This window comes from Clytia hemisphaerica, unplaced genomic scaffold (assembly GCF_902728285.1).
Source record: "Clytia hemisphaerica strain Z4C2 unplaced genomic scaffold, Clytia hemisphaerica genome assembly, whole genome shotgun sequence".
Taxonomy (NCBI): domain Eukaryota; kingdom Metazoa; phylum Cnidaria; class Hydrozoa; order Leptothecata; family Clytiidae; genus Clytia; species Clytia hemisphaerica.
The window spans coordinates 327,899-349,348 of NW_027104385.1; the positions used below are offsets into that span (position 1 = coordinate 327,899).

The window sequence follows — 21,450 nt, forward strand, 5'->3', positions numbered from 1 at the left end:
TTTTAAACAAACTTAGGAATGGATTTTCTAAATCGAGAGTCAAATATTGTCCAAATTTTACCAATTTCAAGTGCTCTTTATTTTGCATGATATTGTCGATTTTAGAGTAGTCTGAAAATTTAAGAACGCATCTAAGAACATTTCAGGCTGAAAATTGCTAAAAAATAAGCACATCCAGACTCAGCCAAATTTTAGGTGTTCTAATAAAAAAAGCGTGTATTCACAAAACCTAGTTGCAACACTGATTTGAAGCTCTGAGGGGACTAGAGTATAAACTTTTGGATGGGAAATAAAGGATAGAGATTCTACTCTAGCCTATCGGGCTTTAGAAGCTCAATGGGTAAAACCTTGTAAAATACTCTATAGAATCGTTTTCTCATTCGAAGAAAATTCATGTTTGAATTAGATAGAGAGTTAATAGGAGCTTTTTAGTTCAGCCCTCAAATTTTACATTCGCTTAGTCAAACTATCTAGTCCATTTAGACTATCCCTATTTTTGGCTATTTTTCACTTTCAACTGGAGACTTTTTCATATCTCAAAATTAAAGTCTGTCTCAAAAGTATCTGGACACAATTTCTTAGCATTCATTAAAGCTTTATTAAGAAAAGTGGGAACGATATTCTCGAGGAGAATTAACTTAAAAGTAGAAATGGAAGAATTTTTCTACTGGTTAAAAACTTTTTCGAATTTTCAAATCTATATTCAGATTTTTCGAATCAATTCGAATCCATGTTAGATAAATCGTTAAAGCGCTAACTGTGTGGAATAGATTAATTATGGTCGATTTTGGCGACCATTTATTGAAAAATCTTCGAGATTTTAATAAACGGGGGAGGGGGGACTATTTGCCAGGCGAAATACTTCTGGAACCCAAAAATAAGGTAAATATAGGCTAAAATCAGGCTATTTAGAGCAAAATAAGGGGCCTTCTCTTTGACAGCTGAAGATATTCTTAAAGATTAATAAACAGGGGATCCTTATAAGGTCCGAGGGGGTTGGGAAATTTTCATTTCACAGGTCTGTAAATTCTTATCTATCAAGAATTAGAAAGGTTTAAATTAATTACTAGACGTCTGTCCCCAGTGGGCGTGGGCGTTTGAAAACTTTTGAAGTTCAAAGTTCAATGTAGTGTAACGCAACAAGCATTTTCTTGTATCGTAACCTTTCTTAAATAAATTCATTTTCAAAAAACTTTGCTCTTATTCAATAAAGTTTACAAGAAAAACAACAAATAAAACTGGAATAAACATTATAAAGAATCTTAATTTTCTCAAAAACATTTCTCACCTGTATCAAAAATGAAAATTAAGGTTTAAAAGCTGTTTTTCGAAGTTTGTAACAACGCAATGAAATTCTGAATTTTCCAAAATTAATTTCTATAAAACGTTTGAACTTTGTAAAAGGCCTAGAAATTCGAAAAAAAGTTAAATATGTATACATCAATATAAATCTAAAAATCGAACGAACAAAAAAATACATTCATGAAAAAATTTGACGAAAAACATAAAATAGAAATTTTTCCCAACATATCATAGCCATTTGAGCTAGAAATGGGATTTTAATTTTGGGCCACTCCAGGTCTGAGAACACACACACTTATGCTATAGGCGTGGAAACTGTTATCAAACGGAAAATACGTTTTGTGTATTTTTAAGACAAAATTCGCTGAAAATCGAGACTCGATGGCGATCCAATAGAAATGTCTAATCATCGCAAAAATAAATTCCGCCAAGGATAAGTTTACATCAAAGTGCCATTTTGGCTTTGCCTCAAAGTTTCTGACGATAAAATATAAAGCCCTTTTTAAATCCTACCTATGAAATAATAAATGTCAATTGCTTCCTATCTATCATACTTGTAATCCATTGTATATCTTTTGTTTCGAATCTTGATTCAATATCGTTTTTATTGCTGAAATTAAAAAAAAAAAAGAAATCAAATCAAATCGAAATCAGCCAGATACAGAAAAAGCTCAATTTTCTAGAGCTTTAAAACTTACAACCACAACCTTTATTATAGAATTTTGAGGAAGAAAACCAACGAAGGGAAACTATCAAAAGAGCGATAATTATTTCTGAAATTAATCAGAAACCGAGCTTCAAGTTGTCAAGTTGAAGGCTAGAGAAATATCTTCAGCCTTTCCTTTTTTAGGGCAAAGGTTGCCAAAAGGATTACAACGCCTCTTCAAACAACTTCACACCTACCAGGTATCTTCAGCATTTTCTAGGCAAAGAAAAAATTTGCGCCGCATTTTGGATAACGGATTGAATCTAGCACTTTCTTTGTTTTGTGTTTCACATTTTTCGGATTCTAGCTGCAAGTGTTACTTCCAATCAAGCGCTTTACATAGGGGATTCATAGGAGATCTTTATATACCTTATTGATTAAAACCCTAGAATCATAATTATCAGAGATTATACCAGATTTCTCACCTTCTTTTTGTTCCTCTGCCAATTCTCCTTTTGGGAAATCAACATCAAAAGTGATCACTAAGACACCCTTGTCCAAATTATTATGATAATTGGGCATCCCTTCTCCCTTCTTCTTGATTTTGGCACCAGGCCATGTGATCTTTTCGCGGTGAACTTTGACCACGTGACCATCTAGATGTTTGAATTCCATATCGAAACCGTTCAAGGCGTCAACTAAACTGATAGTGATGTTAGTGAACAAATCATCTCCCCTTCTTTCGAACGTTTTATGCCTAGAAATTGAACAAATTTATGAGATTTTAGTACTAAACTGATTTCGAACGTTTTATGTCTAGAAATTGAACAAATTTATGAGAGTTTAGTACTAAACTGATTTCGAACGTTTTATGTCTAGAAATTGAGCAAATTTATGAGAGTTTAGTACTAAACTGATTTCGAACCTTCCTTCCTTCGAATGTTTTATGTCTATGAATTGAACAAACTTATGAGAGTTAAAGTACTAAACTAACTTTTATGAACTTTTTCAAATATTTTTAGCTATCAAAACACTCACTTGGGACCCTCTGAAATGAGGAGTTTCAGCCGTTAAAACCAAATCCCTCTTTATTAGGCACAAAATTTTTGGTAAAAATGTTTGGTTTTTCATGAATCTTTACTTACTTTAGTTCTTTAATTTTAAAAATCAAATCTCCTGGCTCTCCATCAATATGTGGTTCTCCTGGAATAATAGAAAAAAACATAGCATAGATTCACAGCGCTCAAATTCATAGAACCCAACTATAACTCAATGTGAGTTAAGCAACCTTTTTCTAATATATTGATAGCCTGACTCACATTGCCATTAGAAACCATCGATAATCAAAGTTGACTGTGGCATAGATTGCAGAGGGGTATGAAAGCTCTATCTGTAATGAAACTTTACCCGCCCCTCTTTCAAAGAAAATCTGTTTCGAAGGAAACTTGCTCTGTGTCGAAGCCACCATTTTATTAGACCCCCTACATTTCCATCCTCCCAGTGTTTCAATATTGCTTACCCCCTCTACGTACAAAGGTCCCCAGAAAAAGTTGAAGTTAGAATACAACAAGTGATACTTTTATGGACCTATCTGGTTATGCATTTAACACATATAATTGATATCTACGTGAGCATGACCATTAAACAATCATTCAGAACACAAATAGTGACGATCTATTAAAATTAGTCGTTTGTTTCTTATAAAAAAAAAAACGTTTAGAAGCCAAAATTTCATGCTCTTGAAACTGCTTGAAATATTCTTTCATATCCGAGACTTTGTGAGCAAAATTACTAATAGTGATTCTTATAGATAAACATGCGTTTTTTGAGAAAAAAAATCAGAAAAAACTAATGAGCCAATCATGAGGTTAGCTAATAACGAGCGAGCGAGCGAGCGAACGAACGAACAAACGGATAAAGATTAATTTATAGGACCTCCACCCCACCATCGGGGTAGGTCCAAAAAATGTTGGTACAACTCACCTTCAGACACGAAAGGATATTCTTGACCGTCTTGCATTCCTTGTTCGATTTCAATCTCTAACAATTGGTCTTTGATAATGAATCGTTTATTGGGGCATTCATCACAAACTTCTTCTTGCATCATTTGGAAACGTCCAGGTCCTAATTGATGTGTCCTCATCTCCATTCGACAGTTGCAACGTCGAGTACCGCTCGTTGTTTCAGCGAATGGTTTTGCCCTTAAAACCTGCGAAAAAGGAGAAAAGTGAAAGGTTGTAGTTGGTCACTACTATATAAAAGAAAAGCAAAGAGCTTTGAGATTTGAATGGAACTAGTTTTTTAAGACGAAACAATCACAAATGTGTCAATTCTGGTTCTTCCTAGAATATCAATAGTCTTAAAATATTATTACGACCAGTTACGACTAAAATTCAGCATTAAATTAGTGGAAAAGTCTGGCTGTTGAAAAAACTTTTTAAAGCTAATTGGATTAATAGAACGGTAGATAATTTACCTCGACAAAATCTCCAGTATATAATTCTTCTAATGTGACTTCAAGATCCATAACAATATTTCCACCTTTGGGAATTTCACCATGGCCTCTTTGTTTATTTCCACCGCCAAAACCGAATCCTCCGAATCCACCAAAAAATCTGATTTAAAGAAAAATTATAGCCAATCAAGGGAGGAAATGTTTTAAATAACTTTCAACTTTATACCTTAGATCATAAACATACCAAGTGCATAAACTACCTCTCACCGAAACAATATAGCTTGAAAATTTTGGCTGACAGGTACCTTTTGAAAATCAGATGTCTATTTATTTTTGAAAAGGTAAAAATAAAATGAAAATAAAGATATTGCCAGTATTGCTCCAAATCTTAAATTCTGATCATCCCTTTAAAGAACATTATTTTGAAGTAATCTAAAAACTGACAAAATGCAGTGACAAAGAACAGAAAGTGTCTCCAGGCCAAAAAAAACTTAAATAGTGATTATCCCTTGAAAGTACTAATTAAAGTAATGTCAAAAACAAAACAAAAAACATCTGAAAAAGAAATAAGACATACGATTCAAAGGGGTCAAATCCATCACCACCTCCGCCGCCCATTTTCTGGACGCCTTCTTCTCCATGCTTATCATATGTTTTTCTTTTGTCTGCGTCTGAGAGTACCTAAGATAAGTGATTTTAGAATTATAAAGTAAAACTCAGGTCAATCGTAAGTCTAGTTCTTGCTTCTATGATCATCTAGGTAATGATGAGTAAAAGCTGGTCCAGGGCAGAGTCGTGGTGGAAGTGAGGGTTTAAGTTTTGCTTTAGACTAGTGCTAGAATATTGAATACTTAATAGACTTTCTTTACTTTTTAAACCTTTTTCCACGGCTAATTCTTTTTCTTGAAGAAATTATTCTGTTTTCTGGTAGCAAAAAATCCCTAAAATATGTATGTACCCAGATTATAGTGGACAAGCTTTAACTGGACACTTTTATTATATTTTCTCCAGTGATCATGAGTGTTTATAATAAAGTATCTTATTAGGAGTGATATCAGACATTAATGCAATCATTGAAAGTTATCCTGGACTGTCAGAGAATATTATTTGCATTCATTGTAGAAAAATATTTTCAAACTTTCAGTCAACTTTACAAGTTTTAAAGCTTTAAAACCTAACATCTTAAAATAATAGACTTGGTGAACACATTATCAACACTTGTCTCATGATGTGTTCATTAAAATTTACCTCATAGGCAGCGCCTAAATCTTGAAATTTATCTTGAGCTTTTGGATCGTCTGGATTTTTGTCAGGATGCCATTTCATAGCAAGCTTTCTGTATGCTTTCTTGATATCCCTGTCTGTTGCATCTTTTCGAACTCCAAGGATCTTATAAAAGTCTCGACTAAAAAATAAGACAGAAAAATTAAATTTGGCAGCAGTCTTAAAGATTTCTGAGTAGTACAGAATAATGCTTTTGTCCAGTGCCAAAGATTATTATTTAATTATGTCAGACACAATTGTATGGTATTTGTCTGAGTGTTACATTATTGAAAACAGAAAGTTCTAACACCTGACATTCATACTAATCACACCCAGTTAGTCACACTAGTGTAGGAGAACGCGAAGGTACGATGGGAGAATTTGAGCATTTCAATTTGAACAAAACTTATTAATAGGTAATAACTAATTTCTCGCTGGTTTTACTTGCAGGTATCGTAATTTAAGCTGTAGTAACATTGTATTTATCATTGTTTTAATTATCCAACATGACATTGTGTCTAGCGAAAGGTCTATTCCCCTTTGGTGCTACTGTAATTCAGGTGCATCAATAGTTTTTTCTATGAGATTTTACAACAAAATTCTTCATTAGGCTGTGATCATGATGTGATGGAATTGGACAAAAACAAGACAATTTTCAATACTCGTTTAGGAGAACACAACGAACTATTGAACAAAACAATGTCCTCCCAAACAACTAATATAAGAAATATTATCAGTCTGACAGACGTGGATTACAATTTTACCAGCAATTTTACCAGCTTTTTAGCCTACCTAAATCCTGCAACCCCTTTACCTTAAGGAAGATTTTGAGTTTTTTAGCATCATTCTGAAAAAAATACATTGTAGAAATTTTTTCATCTTCACAGAATCAATTTTCAATCACAAAATACATATTTTGGGTTAATGGGTTTTTTCTGACGTTCTTTCCTTTGAGGAATATTCATCACTTTTGATTTCCCTTGAAAGTGCAAGAAAAAATGGTCGAATTCTCGCAAGTGCAAATAAAGAAGAGGCGGCAATCTCGCGCTGAAGGCACTATCATGGCTTTGTGTAATGTTGACATATCTTCCCTAATTATGCAGAATTATGCCATATAGCAACTCTCTGGTCTACAAAATAGTTACACGTAGTTAGGGTGATTTTTTAAACGAATAAGTTCAGAAAGTAGTTAGTTAGTTTCCGCCTTATTTTGTATCCACGATAGAATGATCCAAATACGAAGGTGTTACAATGATTTTGTAGGCGCTTATTTTCTGAGAGATACAAATAGTATATTGAATATTATCAACTTATTCATTTAAGCATTTTATACCAGACCCAATCAATCGAACTTGTCGAACCAATCAAACAATAGAACTAATGAAACTCCATGGAACGATTTTTAAGTTTGATTTAAAAAATTAATCGAGCTCTAAAATCTTTTAAAAAATTGTGAGTGTTTGATTAAATTAGATCAATGGGTTGCGGTTTAATCAGTTCGATAACCCAATTTTTTTCGACAAGCTTGTGCAGCTCTGTCAACATATAGCTTCTTTTCAAAGTGCAATTCGGAATGTAAATTGGGAAATTACTTCCAATAACAGATTAAACTTTTCCTGTAGTTAAAAACGCCAGAGGTGGTTTGTTGAGGAATAGTATTCTGCCACACGGCCGCGGGCAAAACCGCATCAGAGGGGCTACTGACTTTATTCTGGATAGACAAATATCCAGGTACAATAAACATTAAGTCCGGGATCTGTTGAAATGGGAAGATATATGAGCATTTTAATATCATTGAACTAATTCGAGTTATGTGTAACTCTAGTTAATTGTTGAAGCGCTGTTTATGTTCGCAGCTACGCGCACCATTTTGATTTCACCCCCACCGCGCGCCATTCCTGCTACTATTGCATTGTGGCGTTCTGGCGCCCTGTCCCTCCAGATATTCTTCCATTTTGTTTTGGCTCCTTCCTTCGATTTTACAGCTACCAGAGTCAGTAACTTCGCAGAAAATTTTCCCTCCCGCCCGCCCTTGTTTCATGTTAATTCTCGGTTTGCTCTCGCTCTCTTTTCTTTTATTTTAGATCACCATCGGATGTCGTCCAAGCGTTGTCGCCGTTGGCCTATTATAGGTGTCTTCCTTTCTTTCTGCCACGGTTTTTCCCGGTAGGCCCGGTTTTTCGACCAGGGGCAGAAAGATACCTCTTGGGTTGTTGGTTGTGCTTACCACCCGCCGGGGTGTGGGTTATTACATAACCCCTATTGAAGTTCATCGTTTCGACCGCGTATTTACGTTTCCGCAGATTTACGTCATTCCGTGTATCTACCCGCCGGGGCCGTGTATTCATTTGCCCGTCGGGGCCGTACCGCGCATTTACGATTCCGTGTACTCGACGCTCTGCGTATTTGCCCGCTGGGGCTGTTCCGGTATTGCCCGTCGGGGCCGTATCATTCCTTAAGTTGCCTTTAGCCTCAAGCATGATCAACATCCCCTTATTCATCCCAAATTCCGCCTAATCGACACCTCATTTTCGACCGTTATGTTTCCGAAATACATATTTCTCGTTTCGACCGCATACCTATGTGTCCGTTTATTTCCTGTCCCGTTCTAAGTCGCCTGGCCTTTAAGCGTGTGATGCAATTAATCAAACTTTTTACTGACTGAACTATAATTGAACTCATATTGCTTCAAAAATTGTGAATGTTCAATTAGGTTTGATCATTTTTTTAAATTGAACTTTAATCATCCCACTATTTCGATTGGTTCGACAAGTTATTGATCGGGTCTGGTTTATAGCGCAAATTTTTAAAATATATATAAGATAAAAAAACAAATGGTGGCAGTTCTGTTTTTCCTCAAACCCCCAGCCAGGAAAAGTTTTTTTGCTGACTAAGCTATTTTACAAATCTCTGAAAGAACTCCCAAAGAAATTTTAGAGTGTATAGGCAAAATTTCCAGGAAAAAGCCTATTAATTTTCCCCTGATTTTTTTCTTGGGAAGTTATTCTTTCCCAAAAATTAGTTTTCAAGAGGTTGACTTGGTTCACATTTTTCATCTAAAAGGCTCAAAATTTACGTAATTTCTCATAGTTAAAAAATAATTCTTAATTCGTTAAAAAGCGCTAGTTTTCTTTTTCATGAATTCCTTTATGAATTTTGTAGTGCAATTTTTTGCTTGCGAGTCAAGTAACGCACGGTTATTATATAGCGCATTCACAGCAATTTTTATAATAATACTGTACCCATTTTGCTTTTGGCAGGACACTTGTATGGCCGATGAAATTTATATATGAGTTTACCGTCGGCCGCCCGCATCTCTAAAAAGCACCCGCATGAAAATTTCATTATTTTCAAAATTCATAAATTTTTCATTATTTCCACATTTCTTTACAACTACAACCTCTATCTTTGTTAAAATCGTCTCTATGCATGTTTACACGGGTAAACAAAGAAGATTTATTACAGAAAATGCTGCCGCCCTCAATCCTACAACTGCAGTGGGCGTCCCGCCCATCTGCCAAACCGCCCTGACCGCCATTTTAGTTTTTTGCAAAATCTAGCGCCACTGTAGCAATCGATCTTTATTTTTCGTTCGCAAAAGATGCGAAGGGTTGAAGCGAAGCAAAATTTTTTATTTTGAGAGAGCATGATTGGCAGAAATGGTGGATAAGGTGCTGTTGGGAAAATAATGAATAATGAATAATGAAATCATGCCGCATCTATTTTTGGGTAAGTTCACGACGGTAAACTCATATGTAAATTGCATCGGCCTATGACTAACTGAGGGGAGTCTCAAGGGATTTCCAAGTATTAATAAGGGGGATTAGTGTAGATTTCAGCCATAAATCAATATCTATATCAATTTTTGCCTGAATTAAAAAAAAAAGGTCTGATATTGATAAGGTTTTGCACTTTTTGCGAAGCGAATTTATGAGCGAAGCAGTTTTGCTATATTGTGCACGTACCTTTAACTTCTATCCCAAGCGAAAATTTGCTATAAAATTTGCTATATAAATCACATCTTCAAACCGATGATTTTATCAAAATGACTTGAATGGTTTGGCTTGAAGCCACGAAAACTTTCTCGGTTTGGTAGCTAGGACTGCGAAAAATGCTGTTTTAAAATGGTGTACCCTAACAGTGAACAGCAACAAAATCACCGGAAGCCGAAACACAGACTTAGATTAGAATCTGAAGTTGATCAAATTGCCGCTCGGGCGGCACGTATCTAAGCAATAATATAGCAGTGGTTCTTCGGTTTTAAATGTTTATTTTGCTGTTAAATAGAAAAAAATTAGTTTGAACGTTGACAGAAAGGATCTTCATCATCCTTTGACTTTTAACAGCAAGTATCAAGTATCAAATAAGGTCAATTAATGAGAGGTTTTTGCAAGTCGCACGGGCAGGCGGGAGGAGTGCTCTTTTAATGAACAAAACTTACCTTGCAAAACCAAGTGGATATTCTATGATAAAGAAGTACGGAGGTAATCAAATTTGTCGAATTTGTCAAGAAATAAATCAAAACTGCCCAACAAGCCATCTTTGTACATTTTTGTTTTTGTTTTATTTTTGCGAAGCGAATTTATGAGCGAAGCAGTTTTGCTATATTGTGCACGTACCTTTAACTTCTATCCCAAGCGAAAATTTGCTATAAAATTTGCTGTATAAATCACATCTTCAAACCGATGATTTTATCAAAATGACCTTGAATGGTTTGGCTTGAAGCCACGAAAACTTTCTCGGTTTGGTAGCTAGGACTGCGAAAAATGCCGTTTTAAAATGGTGTACCCTAGCAGTGAACAGCAACAAAATTACCGGAAGCCGAAACACGGACTTAGAATCTGAAGTTGATCAAATTGCCGCACGGGCGGCACGCATCTAAGCAATCTAAGCAGTGGTTCTTCGGCTTTTAATGTTTATTTTGCTGTTAAATGGAGAAAAAAATAGTTTGAACGGTGACAGAAAGGATCTTCACCATCCCTTGACTTTTAACAGCAAGTATCAAGTATCAAATAAGGTCAATCAATGAGAGGTTTTTGCAAGTCGCGCGGGCGGGAGGAGTGCTCTTTTAGTGAACGAAACTTACCTTGCAAAACCAAGTGGATTTTCTATGATAAAGAAGTACAGAGGTAATCAAATTTGTCAAATTTGTCAAGAAATAAATCAAAACTGCCGAAGAACCAACAAGCCATCTTTGTACATTTTTGTTTTTGTTTTATTTTTATGTTTTGTGATTATTTCGACGGACGATTCGTGATTCGAATAAAAAATGTTCGATCCTTAAGGCACCATTTACACTAGAATAACTAGAAGGAAAACAAAAGAGCGATGCGCGGGCAGCGGCGGGTGTTGTGCCGCCGTGGATTATGTAATGTGTTTGGGGCATTAAGGCTCTTACGACCCTGTCTCTATAGCGGCTTTATTAGAAGAGGGATTTTTAGAGAGTCTCTTATTTTGCTAGCAACTTGCGAATTGAGGTGGAGTCTGGATCGCTTCGCAACCCTTATACAATACGGCTAGTTTTGGGTAGGCAGCTCTTTTAAAAGGGTTTTAGCATTGAATCAACTTAAATCTTAAAGTTGATTAAATATGGAAGAAAAAGTATAAGAAATATTACCCAGCGAGAACGGTGAGGATTGTGCTCAAAAGCATAAAAATCCACAGTGATTTTCCATTTTGCAGTGACGCCATTTTCCCTCAAGGACGCGGTGTGTTTTCATTGGTCTCGCTGACTTTGTTATCATCTTGCTCACCGAAGGTCCCTCCTTCTGAGAGGCTCGATTGCCAGGACTGTAGAAAGTGAACTTCTCCTTTGATGCTATTTCAAATTTCACGACTTCCCGCGGTTTTTTAATGTTTCCCGCGGTTTCTAGAAAAACATTCCAGTTCAGGCATTTTTCAACGAAAATCACACCAAACATCGGCGAGAGGACAGGAAGGAAGGACAGAACAGGAAATCCCACAGGAAAAATTGGTTATTTTAGCTACACTTTGCTGCCAATGGAAGAAAATTTAAAGAAGGTAAGAAGTCAAGCTTAGTATGACTGAAACTTTTATATTCACCGCGTTAACGAATTGCGTCGTAAAAGAGACCAGCAGTTTTAGGATATTTTGTGTAAACTTCCAAAAGCAAAACTTCTTCATTAAGTTGAAGTTGGTTTGATATTCTACGTTTGACGTTTGATATTCGTTTGATATTCGTTTGATATTCTCAAATTTGCGTTTTGAAGTTTTTGTGACTACTTTTGGAATTGGAAACTATTGGAAGCCAATAGAGTTTATTCTCAAGGGTGTGTGTGCAAAATTTCAGCGCTCTCCGTCGCAGCGTGCTCCCTCTAAAAATTTGTAACCGTCAAACCTCATTTCGGCCGAAATGACAAGTTGGGCTCCTGTGGGGGAGAGCGGTTATCTTTGGAACTGTAAACTATTGGAAGCCAATAGAGTTTATTCTCAAGGGTGTGTGTGCAAAATTTCAGCGCTCTCCGTCGCAGCGTGCTCCCTCTAAAAATTTGTAACCGTCAAACCTCATTTCGGCCGAAATGACAAGTTGGGCTCCTGTGGGGGAGAGCGGTTATCTTTGGAATTGGAAACTATTGGAAGCCAATAGAGTTTATTCTCAAGGGTGTGTGTGCAATATTTCAGCGCTCTCTGTCGCAGCGTGCTCCCTCTAAAAATTTGTAACCGTCAAACCTCATTTTGGCCGAAATGACAAGTTCGGCTCCTGTGGGGGAGAGCGGTTATCTTTGGAACTGGAAACTATTGGAAGCCAATAGAGTTTATTCTCAAGGGTGTGTGTGCAAAATTTCAGCGCTCTCCGTCGCAGCGTGCTCCCTCTAAAAATTTGTAACCGTCAAACCTCATTTCGGCCGAAATGACAAGTTGGGCTCCTGTGGGGGAGAGCGGTTATCTTGGAATTGGAAACTATTGGAAGCCAATAGAGTTTATTCTCAAGGGTGTGTGTGCAATATTTCAGCGCTCTCTGTCGCAGCGTGCTCCCTCTAAAAATTTGTAACCGTCAAACCTCATTTTGGCCGAAATGACAAGTTCGGCTCCTGTGGGGGAGAGCGGTTATCTTTGGAACTGGAAACTATTGGAAGCCAATAGAGTTTATTCTCAAGGGTGTGTGTGCAAAATTTCAGCGCTCTCCGTCGCAGCGTGTTCCCTCTAAAAATTTGTAACCGTCAAACCTCATTTCGGCCGAAATGACAAGTTGGGCTCCTGTGAGGGAGAGCGGTTATCTTTGGAACTGGAAACTATTGGAAGCCAATAGAGTTTATTCTCAAGGGTGTGTGTGCAAAACTTGTGTGTGCTCCCTCTAAAAATTTGTAACCGTCAAACCTCATTTCGGCCGAAATGACAAGTTGGGCTCCTGTGGGGGAGAGCGGTTATCTTTGGAACTGGAAACTATTGGAAGCCAATAGAGTTTATTCTCAAGGGTGTGTGTGCAAAATTTCAGCGCTCTCCGTCGCAGCGTGCTCCCTCTAAAAATTTGTAACCGTTAAACTCATTTCGGCCGAAATGACAAGTTGGGCTCCTGTGGGGGAGAGCGGTTATCTTTGGAACTGGAAACTATTGGAAGCCTATAGAGTTTATTCTCAAGGGTGTGTGTGCAAAATTTCAGTGCTCTCCGTCGCAGCGTGCTCCCTCTAAAAATTTGTAACCGTCAAACCTCATTTCGGCCGAAATGACAGTTGGGCTCCTATGGGGGAGAGCGGTTATCTTTGGAATTGGAAACTATTGGAAGCCAATAGAGTTTATTCTCAAGGGTGTTTGTGCAAAATTTCAGCGCTCTCCGTCGCAGCGTGCTCCCTCTAAAAATTTGTAACCGTCAAACCTCATTTCGGCCGAAATGACAAGTTGGGCTCCTGTGGGGGAGAGCGGTTATCTTTGGAACTGGAAACTATTGCAAGCCAATAGAGTTTATTCTCAAGGGTGTGTGTGCAAAATTTCAGCGCTCTCCCTCGCAGCGTGCTCCCTCTAAAAATTTGTAACCGTCAAACCTCATTTCGGCCGAAATGACAAGTTGGGCTCCTGTGGGGGAGAGCGGTTATCTTTGGAATTGGAAACTATTGGAAGCCAATAGAGTTTATTCTCAAGGGTGTGTGTGCAAAATTTCAGCCCTCTCCGTCGCAGTGTGCTATCCCTCTAAAAATTTGTAATCGTCAAACCGCATTTCGGCTGAAATGACAAGTTTGGCTCCTGTGGGGAAGAGCGGTTATCTTTGGAATTGGAAACTATTGGAAGCCAATAGAGTTTATTCTCAAGGGTCTGTGCTAATTATTTTGTTTGAAGAAATATTTGACTCCTCTGGCCTGAAGATAACTTATTTTAATTTATTCTCTTTTTATCATGGGGATATTTTGAAGAGTGTAAATGTCATTTTTTGTTTAATTTTTGCTTCTTAGAAAAGGTTCGACTCTGCTCTTTGGAATTATATTTTAGAAAATATTTTTTTATTTTAGGCTTATTTTGTGTTGGGATCAGTAATTTTGACAGTTGGACCAACGGATTAGAATAGGTGGATTAAGAACTCATAGAAAACACTCCTCGTTAGGTTATCAAACTTTTTTACGAGTTTGCTAGCAATTAAAACTTGATAAGTTGTAAAAAAGTTGTAAAAAATCATTACTTTCAACATTTTCATTGGTCATTACGTATCACGTGGTACATTTTAAATAAGAAAATGCACTTTTTTAGCCCTTTCTATCCAATGCAGAAATTAGCCAAATAATTTGAAATTTATTTTCCTAATTCTAAATACAGTCTTCTTTCACCAGTATGCAACCCATTCGTGACCCATCGATAGTTTCTTAGTTATAGACCATAGGTTAATTTTCACTTATCTGAAGATTGCCATTGACAAAAGATTAAAAATTTACATTAAAACTGGTCTAGCGTTTGTTGATGCTAAAACTTAAGTGCAGGATTTAAAATATTTGCAAAATCATCAAAATTGATCGAATCATAGGACAAATTCGTTTTCGAAACTGTATAAATTGGAAAATTGTTCTTATAAAAACAATGAAAAAACTAAACGAGGAGTGCGCAGAGTCATTTACAGATTTTTCTTGTAACAATGAGAAGACAATGGATCTCTCTTGGGAGCAACGAGAGAAGTTAATCCACCTATTCTAATCCGTTGGTTGGACCTAAGAATAAAGATAACAAACCTAAGAATAAAAACTGAAGATATTTTTCATATTTCTTATTTCAGTGCATAAAATGTAGAATATTAATAAACGAAAATCATCATATCATTAATGTTATGGGTAAAGTTAAGAAAAAAGAAAAATCAATTGGAAAGTGCCAAAATACTCGAGGTATTCTTTTAATTCTTTGTATTTTATTTATATCATTATTTACTTATCTCAACTTCAATTTATTGTGTATTTTATTTATATATATTTTTCAAATTACACCGGTGATTTTGGGAAAAAGTATCGAGTCAAACTTCTTAACAACCCATTCTCACAGACCAACTGGGAACCCTTTCCACTGAAAAAAATTGCCCAAACTATCGTCCTGGGTGGAAAATTTATCTTCAATTTTGTCCCCACTGAAAATAATCAAATAAGCCAATCCTCAATGCAAAATATTTACTATTTTTCTCGTTCCCACTGAATTTTCTGACTTGAAAACAAAAGAATTGAAATTCCCATTTGTAAAAAAAAGAGAATCTCAATCCCCCCCATCAAGTTTCAATTAATCCTCCGCCATTTTTATTTTAATGTTGTTTCAGTACATTATCCTTTTTTTTCGTATTTGAACTGATTTGAAGTATTTTGCTGGAAAAAATTACTTTCTTATAATGAAATGTAAGGGGTCTTGAATCGAGTAAATGAAAAAATCCAGAAATTTCAACAACAATGCGAATAAAGCAGAAGCTTGATGATTTCAATTTAATTAAATTTACCTTATAAAGATAACACAAAGACTACTCTATTTCAAAAAGGTATTTCCAAAAAACAAATGTTACCAATCAAATTGTCGTTTATTTAAGTGCGTACATGAACGTGTGTATGCCATTATCACATTTTAGTAACAAACAATTACCAAAACACAAAACAACATCCACACGATGAGAAACACGCAAAATAATTTTCTGGCGGTGGAAACATTTGAGAGGGAAAGAAAACTTTTGGCGGTAACTAAACCTGGACGAAACTTTTTCAGAAAAATGATACTCTACTTTTTCCCAGACAACCCTTTTTTGTATTTCATGTTTTGTGTGGATATCAGTATGAAAAATACTGGTCTATTATTTTTTTCAAAAATTCTAAAAAAAGTCTTCTCTTAATATGGCTAGGAAAAGTCCTTAAAGTGTGATATCTTTGAATTGAATTGTCAAATGCTTTGGTCGATAATTTATAGTTTCAAAATAATAATATCTTTAAAAAACTCATAATTTTTTAAATTTTATCTGACGTATTCACAATGAAAATTTCGCCGTAAAAATTTAGTCAAAAATAATTGTTTATTGAATAAAGTTCGATTGGTGGAGTTTGTACAAATCAAAAATTTGAGGTGAAATAAATGATTCAAAATCACTATTCGTTACCGACCCTAATTTTTAATACGTTGCCGATCCTTTTTTCCGATTGTTACCAACCTTAACTTCAAATCGTTACCTGCTCCTACTTACTAAATTTTATATCCAATTGATCCTGATTCAAACTGTCCAAATTTTAAAACTTGATAACTGACCCATTTCTTCAATTGTTAGGCAATTACTTTTTTATTTTCTGGTTTACGGAATCGCCGTCGTTTTTTTTGCAAAAATAAAATAAAAATAAAATTGGATTTTACAAATATTTTATTTATTTATGCTCTTCCGACCTTGCACTGAACAGCCATAAAAAGGAAACTTTATAGAAAATTACATTTTATAAAAGCAAGAAGGGCAAGTTAAAGGGTCAGTGTCCAGGCCTTTAATAACTTAAACACAATTTCCCTACTAAAAACGTTCTTTAATGTATGTAAGTTTTCTCAAAACATATTTTTTTAATTTTTTACAACATTAAAGTTTGAAAAGAGCAATTTTATTTTTATTTTTTTCCGCCCTCCGGTCCAAAAGATCATCTCCAAATGTCCGTAAACCAGAAAATAAAAAAGTAATTGCCTTACCAATCTTAATTTCCTATCAATACCGACCATGATTTAAACTGAATGATGATTCAACAACAAGAGAAATATCAACTGATGTTTCAACACGAAGAGAATGATGGATAAATGATCCATTATTTCCAATCGATACCAACCCTAACCTACAATCGATACCGACCCTACTTTCCGATAAATAAACTTACAACCGATACCTAACTTACAGTACAATCGATACCTAGCCAAACTTTCAATCACCACCGACCTAAATCCGTGATGTTTCAACAACAAAAAGATGGGAGAGTGATGTTTCAACAACAAGAAGAGGGCAGAGTGATGTTTCAACAACAAGAAGAGGACAGAGTGGTGTTTCAGCAACAACAAGAAGAGGGGAGAGTGATGTTTCAACAACAAGAAGAGGACAGAGTAGTGTTTCAACAACAACAAGAGGGGAGAGTGGTGCTTCAACAACAAGAAGAGGGAAGAGTGATGCTTCAACAACAACAAGAGGGAAGAGTGATGTTTCAACAACAACAACAGGGGAGAGTGGTATTTCATCAACAAGAGGAGGGCAGGTTGATGTTTCAACAACAAGAAGAGGACAGAGTGGTGTTTCAACAACAAGAGGAGGGCAGGATGATGTTTCAACAATAAGAAGAGGACAGAGTGGTGTTTCAACAACAAGAAGAGGGGAGAGTGATGTTTCAACAACAAGAAGAGGGGAGAGTGGTGTTTCCACAACAAGAAGAGGGGAGAGTGGTGCTTCAACAACAAGAAGAGGGAAGAGTGATGTTTCAACAACAAGAAGAGGGCAGAGTGATGTTTCAACAACAAGAAGAGGGGAGAGTGATGTTTCAACAACCAGAAGAGGAAAGAGTGATGTTTCAACAACAAGAAGAGGGCAGAGTGGTGTTTCAACACTAAGAGGAGAATTGAATAGTGATTCTCCTATTTCCAATCAATACCGACCCCAACCATTAATCGATACAGAGCCCAACTACCAATGGATACCCACCTTAAATATCAATCAATACCAACCCCAACTATCAATACCGACCTCAACTATAAATCGGTACAGACCCCAACTACCAATCGATACCGACCCCAGCTATCGATTGATACCGACCCCAACTACATATCGATACTGACCCTTACTTCCAATAGCTTTTTGCCTGTATTTGTATCTGATCGATATCGAGTCAAACTTTGCTACCAAATTTTATTTTAAATCAACACCGACCCTATTACTAAAAGATGATGTCACTACACCAAGCTGATGGAAAATTCTGGCAGTACCAGTTCTACCTGTACTTCGGGAGCCAGGGGTGGTACTGCCAGATTGAATTACCTCAGCTTGCAATACGTGAACAATCAATCGACGATTCCAACATCAAGAGGAAGACAGAATGATGTTTCAACAACAAGAAGAGTGCAGAGTGATGTTTCAACAACAAGAAGAGGGCAGAGTGACGTTTCAACAACAAGAAGAGGGCAGGTTGATGTTTCAACAACAAGAAGAGGACAGAGTGGTGTTTCAACAACAAGAGGAGGGCAGGATGATGTTTCAACAATAAGAAGAGGACAGAGTGGTGTTTCAACAACAAGAAGAGGGGAGAGTGATGTTTCAACAACAAGAAGAGGGGAGAGTGGTGTTTCCACAACAAGAAGAGGGGAGAGTGGTGCTTCAACAACAAGAAGAGGGAAGAGTGATGTTTCAACAACAAGAAGAGGGCAGAGTGATGTTTCAACAACAAGAAGAGGGGAGAGTGATGTTTCAACAACCAGAAGAGGGAAGAGTGATGTTTCAACAACAAGAAGAGGGCAGAGTGGTGTTTCAACACTAAGAGGAGAATTGAATAGTGATTCTCCTATTTCCAATCAATACCGACCCCAACCATTAATCGATACAGAGCCCAACTACCAATGGATACCCACCTTAAATATCAATCAATACCAACCCCAACTATCAATACCGACCTCAACTATAAATCGGTACAGACCCCAACTACCAATCGATACCGACCCCAGCTATCGATTGATACCGACCCCAACTACATATCGATACTGACCCTTACTTCCAATAGCTTTTTGCCTGTATTTGTATCTGATCGATATCGAGTCAAACTTTGCTACCAAATTTTATTTTAAATCAACACCGACCCTATTACTAAAAGATGATGTCACTACACCAAGCTGATGGAAAATTCTGGCAGTACCAGTTCTACCTGTACTTCGGGAGCCAGGGGTGGTACTGCCAGATTGAATTACCTCAGCTTGCAATACGTGAACAATCAATCGACGATTCCAACACCAAGAGGAGGACAGAATGATGTTTCTTCAACAACAACAAGATGAGGACAGAGTGATGTTTCAACTACAACAAGAGGAGGGCAGGATGATGTTTTGACAACAACAACAAGAAAAGGGGAGAGTGATGTTTCAACAACAAGAGGAGGGCAGGCTGATGTTTCGACAACAAGAAGAGGGCAGAGTGGTGTTTCAACAACAAGAAGAAGGCAGAGTGATGTTTGAATAGTGATTCTCTCATTTCCAATCAATACCGACCCCTACCAATCGATACCAACCCGAAATATCAATCGATACCGACCCCGACTACATATCGATATGAACATAACTTCCAATCAATGCCGACTTTAACTTCCAATCATTGCTGAACCTACCTTCCTATCCTTTCGCATAGTTTGCAGAGGGGTATGAACCCCCCTAGGTTTATGTCATCCCCCCCTATATACCCATCCCCCCCTTTTGTAGTGAAATCTTATCCCCCCTTTTTTTTTACAGAAAATCCGTTTCGAAGGAAACTCGCTTTCCCACCTACCTGTTTTGTTTTGATAGTACATATTTTTTTTACTTTAAAACACAAACTGTGACAATTTGTATTTGATTAGAAAATTGACCAAAATTTCCAAACCCCCCCTTTTTTATTTGACCCCCCCCCCCTACATTCCCATCCCCCCTAGTTTTTTCGGCAGATCTCGGTACCCCCCTACAAAGGCCCTCCAAAAAGTTGGCATCCCCCCCTATTAAAAAGGGGGGGTGCAAACTATGCTTTGGCTCCTGTATATGTATCTGATCGATATCGACTCAAACTTTGCTACCATTTTATTTTAAATCGACACCGACCCTAATACTAAAAGATGATTTCACTATACCAAGCTGATGGAAAATTCTGGCAGCACCAGTTCTACCTGTACTTCGGGAGCCAGGGGTGGTACTGCCAGAATGAAGTAACTCAGCTCGCAATACGTGAACAATCAATCGACGATTCCAACATCAAGAGGAAGACAGAATGATGTTTCAACAACAAGAAGAGTGCAGAGTGATGTTTCAACAACAAGAAGAGGGCAGAGTGACGTTTCAATAACAAGAAGAGGGCAGAGTGGTGTTTCACTAACAAGAGGAGGGCAGGCTGATGTTTCGACAACAACAACGAGATGCGGGCTGAATGATGTTTCAACAACAAGAAGAGGTCAGAGTGATGTTTCAACAACATGAAGAGGGCAGAGTGATGTTTCAACAACATGAAGAGGGCAGAGTGGTGTTTTAACAACATAAGGAGGGCAGGGTGATGTTTGAATAGTGATTCTCTCATTTCCAATCAATACCAAACCCAGCCATTAATCGATACCGAGGCCAACTACCAATCGATACCGACCCGAAATATCAATCGATACTGACCATACCTTCCAATCAATACCGACCCTAACTTCCTATAGCTTTTGGCTCTTGTATATGTATCTGATCGATATCGAATCAATCTTTGCTACCAAATTTTATTCTAAATCAACACCGACCCTAATACTAAAAGATGATGTCACTACTCCAAGCTGATGGAAAATTCTGGCAGTACCAGTTCTACCTGTACTTCGGGAGCCAGGGGTGGTACTGCCAGATTGAATTAACTCAGCTCGCAATACGTGAACAATCAATCGATGATTCCAACACAAAGAGGAGGACAGAATGATGTTTCTTCAACAACAACAAGATGAGGACAGAGTGATGTTTCAACAACAACAAGAGGAGGGCAGGATGATGTTTCGACAACAACAACAAGAAGAGGAGAGTGATGTTTCAACAACAAGAGAAGGGCAGACTGATGTTTCGACAACAAGAAGAGGGCAGAGTGGTGATTCAACAACAAGAAGAGGGCAGAGTGATGTTTCAAAACTAAGAGGAGAATTGAATAGTGATTTTCTTATTTCCAATCAATACCGACCCAACCATTAATCGATACAGAGCCCAACTACCAATCGATACCCACCCCAAATATCAATTGATACCAACCCCAACTATCAATCGATATAGAGCCCAACTACCAATCGATACCCACCCCAAATATCAATCGATACCGACCCCAACTATAAATCGATACCGACCCCAACTATCAATCGATACCGGACAGAGTGATGTTTCAACAACAACAAGAGGAGGGCAGGATGATGTTTCAACAACAACAACAAGAAGAGGGGAGAGTGATGTTTCAACAACAAGAAGAGTGCAGAGTGATGTTTCAACAACAAGAAGAGGACAGAGTGGTGTTTCAACAACAATAAGAGGACATAGTGATGTTTGAATAGTGATTCTCTCATTTCCAATCAATACCGACCCCAGCCATTAATCGATACCGAGGCCAACTACCAATCGATACCGACCCGAAATATCA

General features: G+C 37.2%; 2 protein-coding genes across 2 annotated transcripts in view; one reads left to right on the forward strand and one right to left on the reverse strand.

Annotated features, from left to right (window-relative positions):
- Nucleotides 1-21,450, forward strand: part of LOC136819443 (protein CNPPD1-like) — an 84,284-nt gene that overhangs the window by 55,967 nt on the left and 6,867 nt on the right. Inside the window, exon 2 of the mRNA XM_067075666.1 lies at nucleotides 11,615-11,687. Coding sequence (XP_066931767.1) covers nucleotides 11,667-11,687 — 21 coding nt within the window. The 5' untranslated portion in view covers nucleotides 11,615-11,666. The remainder of the gene's footprint in view (nucleotides 1-11,614; nucleotides 11,688-21,450) is intronic.
- Nucleotides 1,126-11,430, reverse strand: LOC136819444 (dnaJ homolog subfamily B member 11-like). The gene is made up of 8 exons (XM_067075667.1): nucleotides 11,284-11,430; nucleotides 5,652-5,808; nucleotides 4,981-5,084; nucleotides 4,425-4,563; nucleotides 3,932-4,157; nucleotides 3,094-3,151; nucleotides 2,434-2,705; nucleotides 1,126-1,912 (listed from the first exon to the last, which is right to left on the reverse strand). The coding sequence occupies exons 1-8, from the start codon at nucleotides 11,355-11,357 to the stop codon at nucleotides 1,851-1,853; spliced, it is 1,092 nt and encodes a 363-aa protein (XP_066931768.1). The 5' UTR covers nucleotides 11,358-11,430; the 3' UTR covers nucleotides 1,126-1,850.

Bases quoted from the DNA above. Each gene is read 5' to 3' on its own strand.
- LOC136819444 (XM_067075667.1), bottom strand. From the start codon at position 11,357: ATGGCGTCACTGCAAAATGGAAAATCACTGTGGATTTTTATGCTTTTG. The intron at 3,152-3,931 runs GTGAGTTGTACC...CTATTATTCCAG, and splicing joins ATATCCTTTCGTGTCTGAAG to GAGAACCACATATTGATGGA. The intron at 2,706-3,093 runs GTAAGTAAAGAT...TTCAATTTCTAG, and splicing joins TTTAAAATTAAAGAACTAAA to GCATAAAACGTTCGAAAGAA.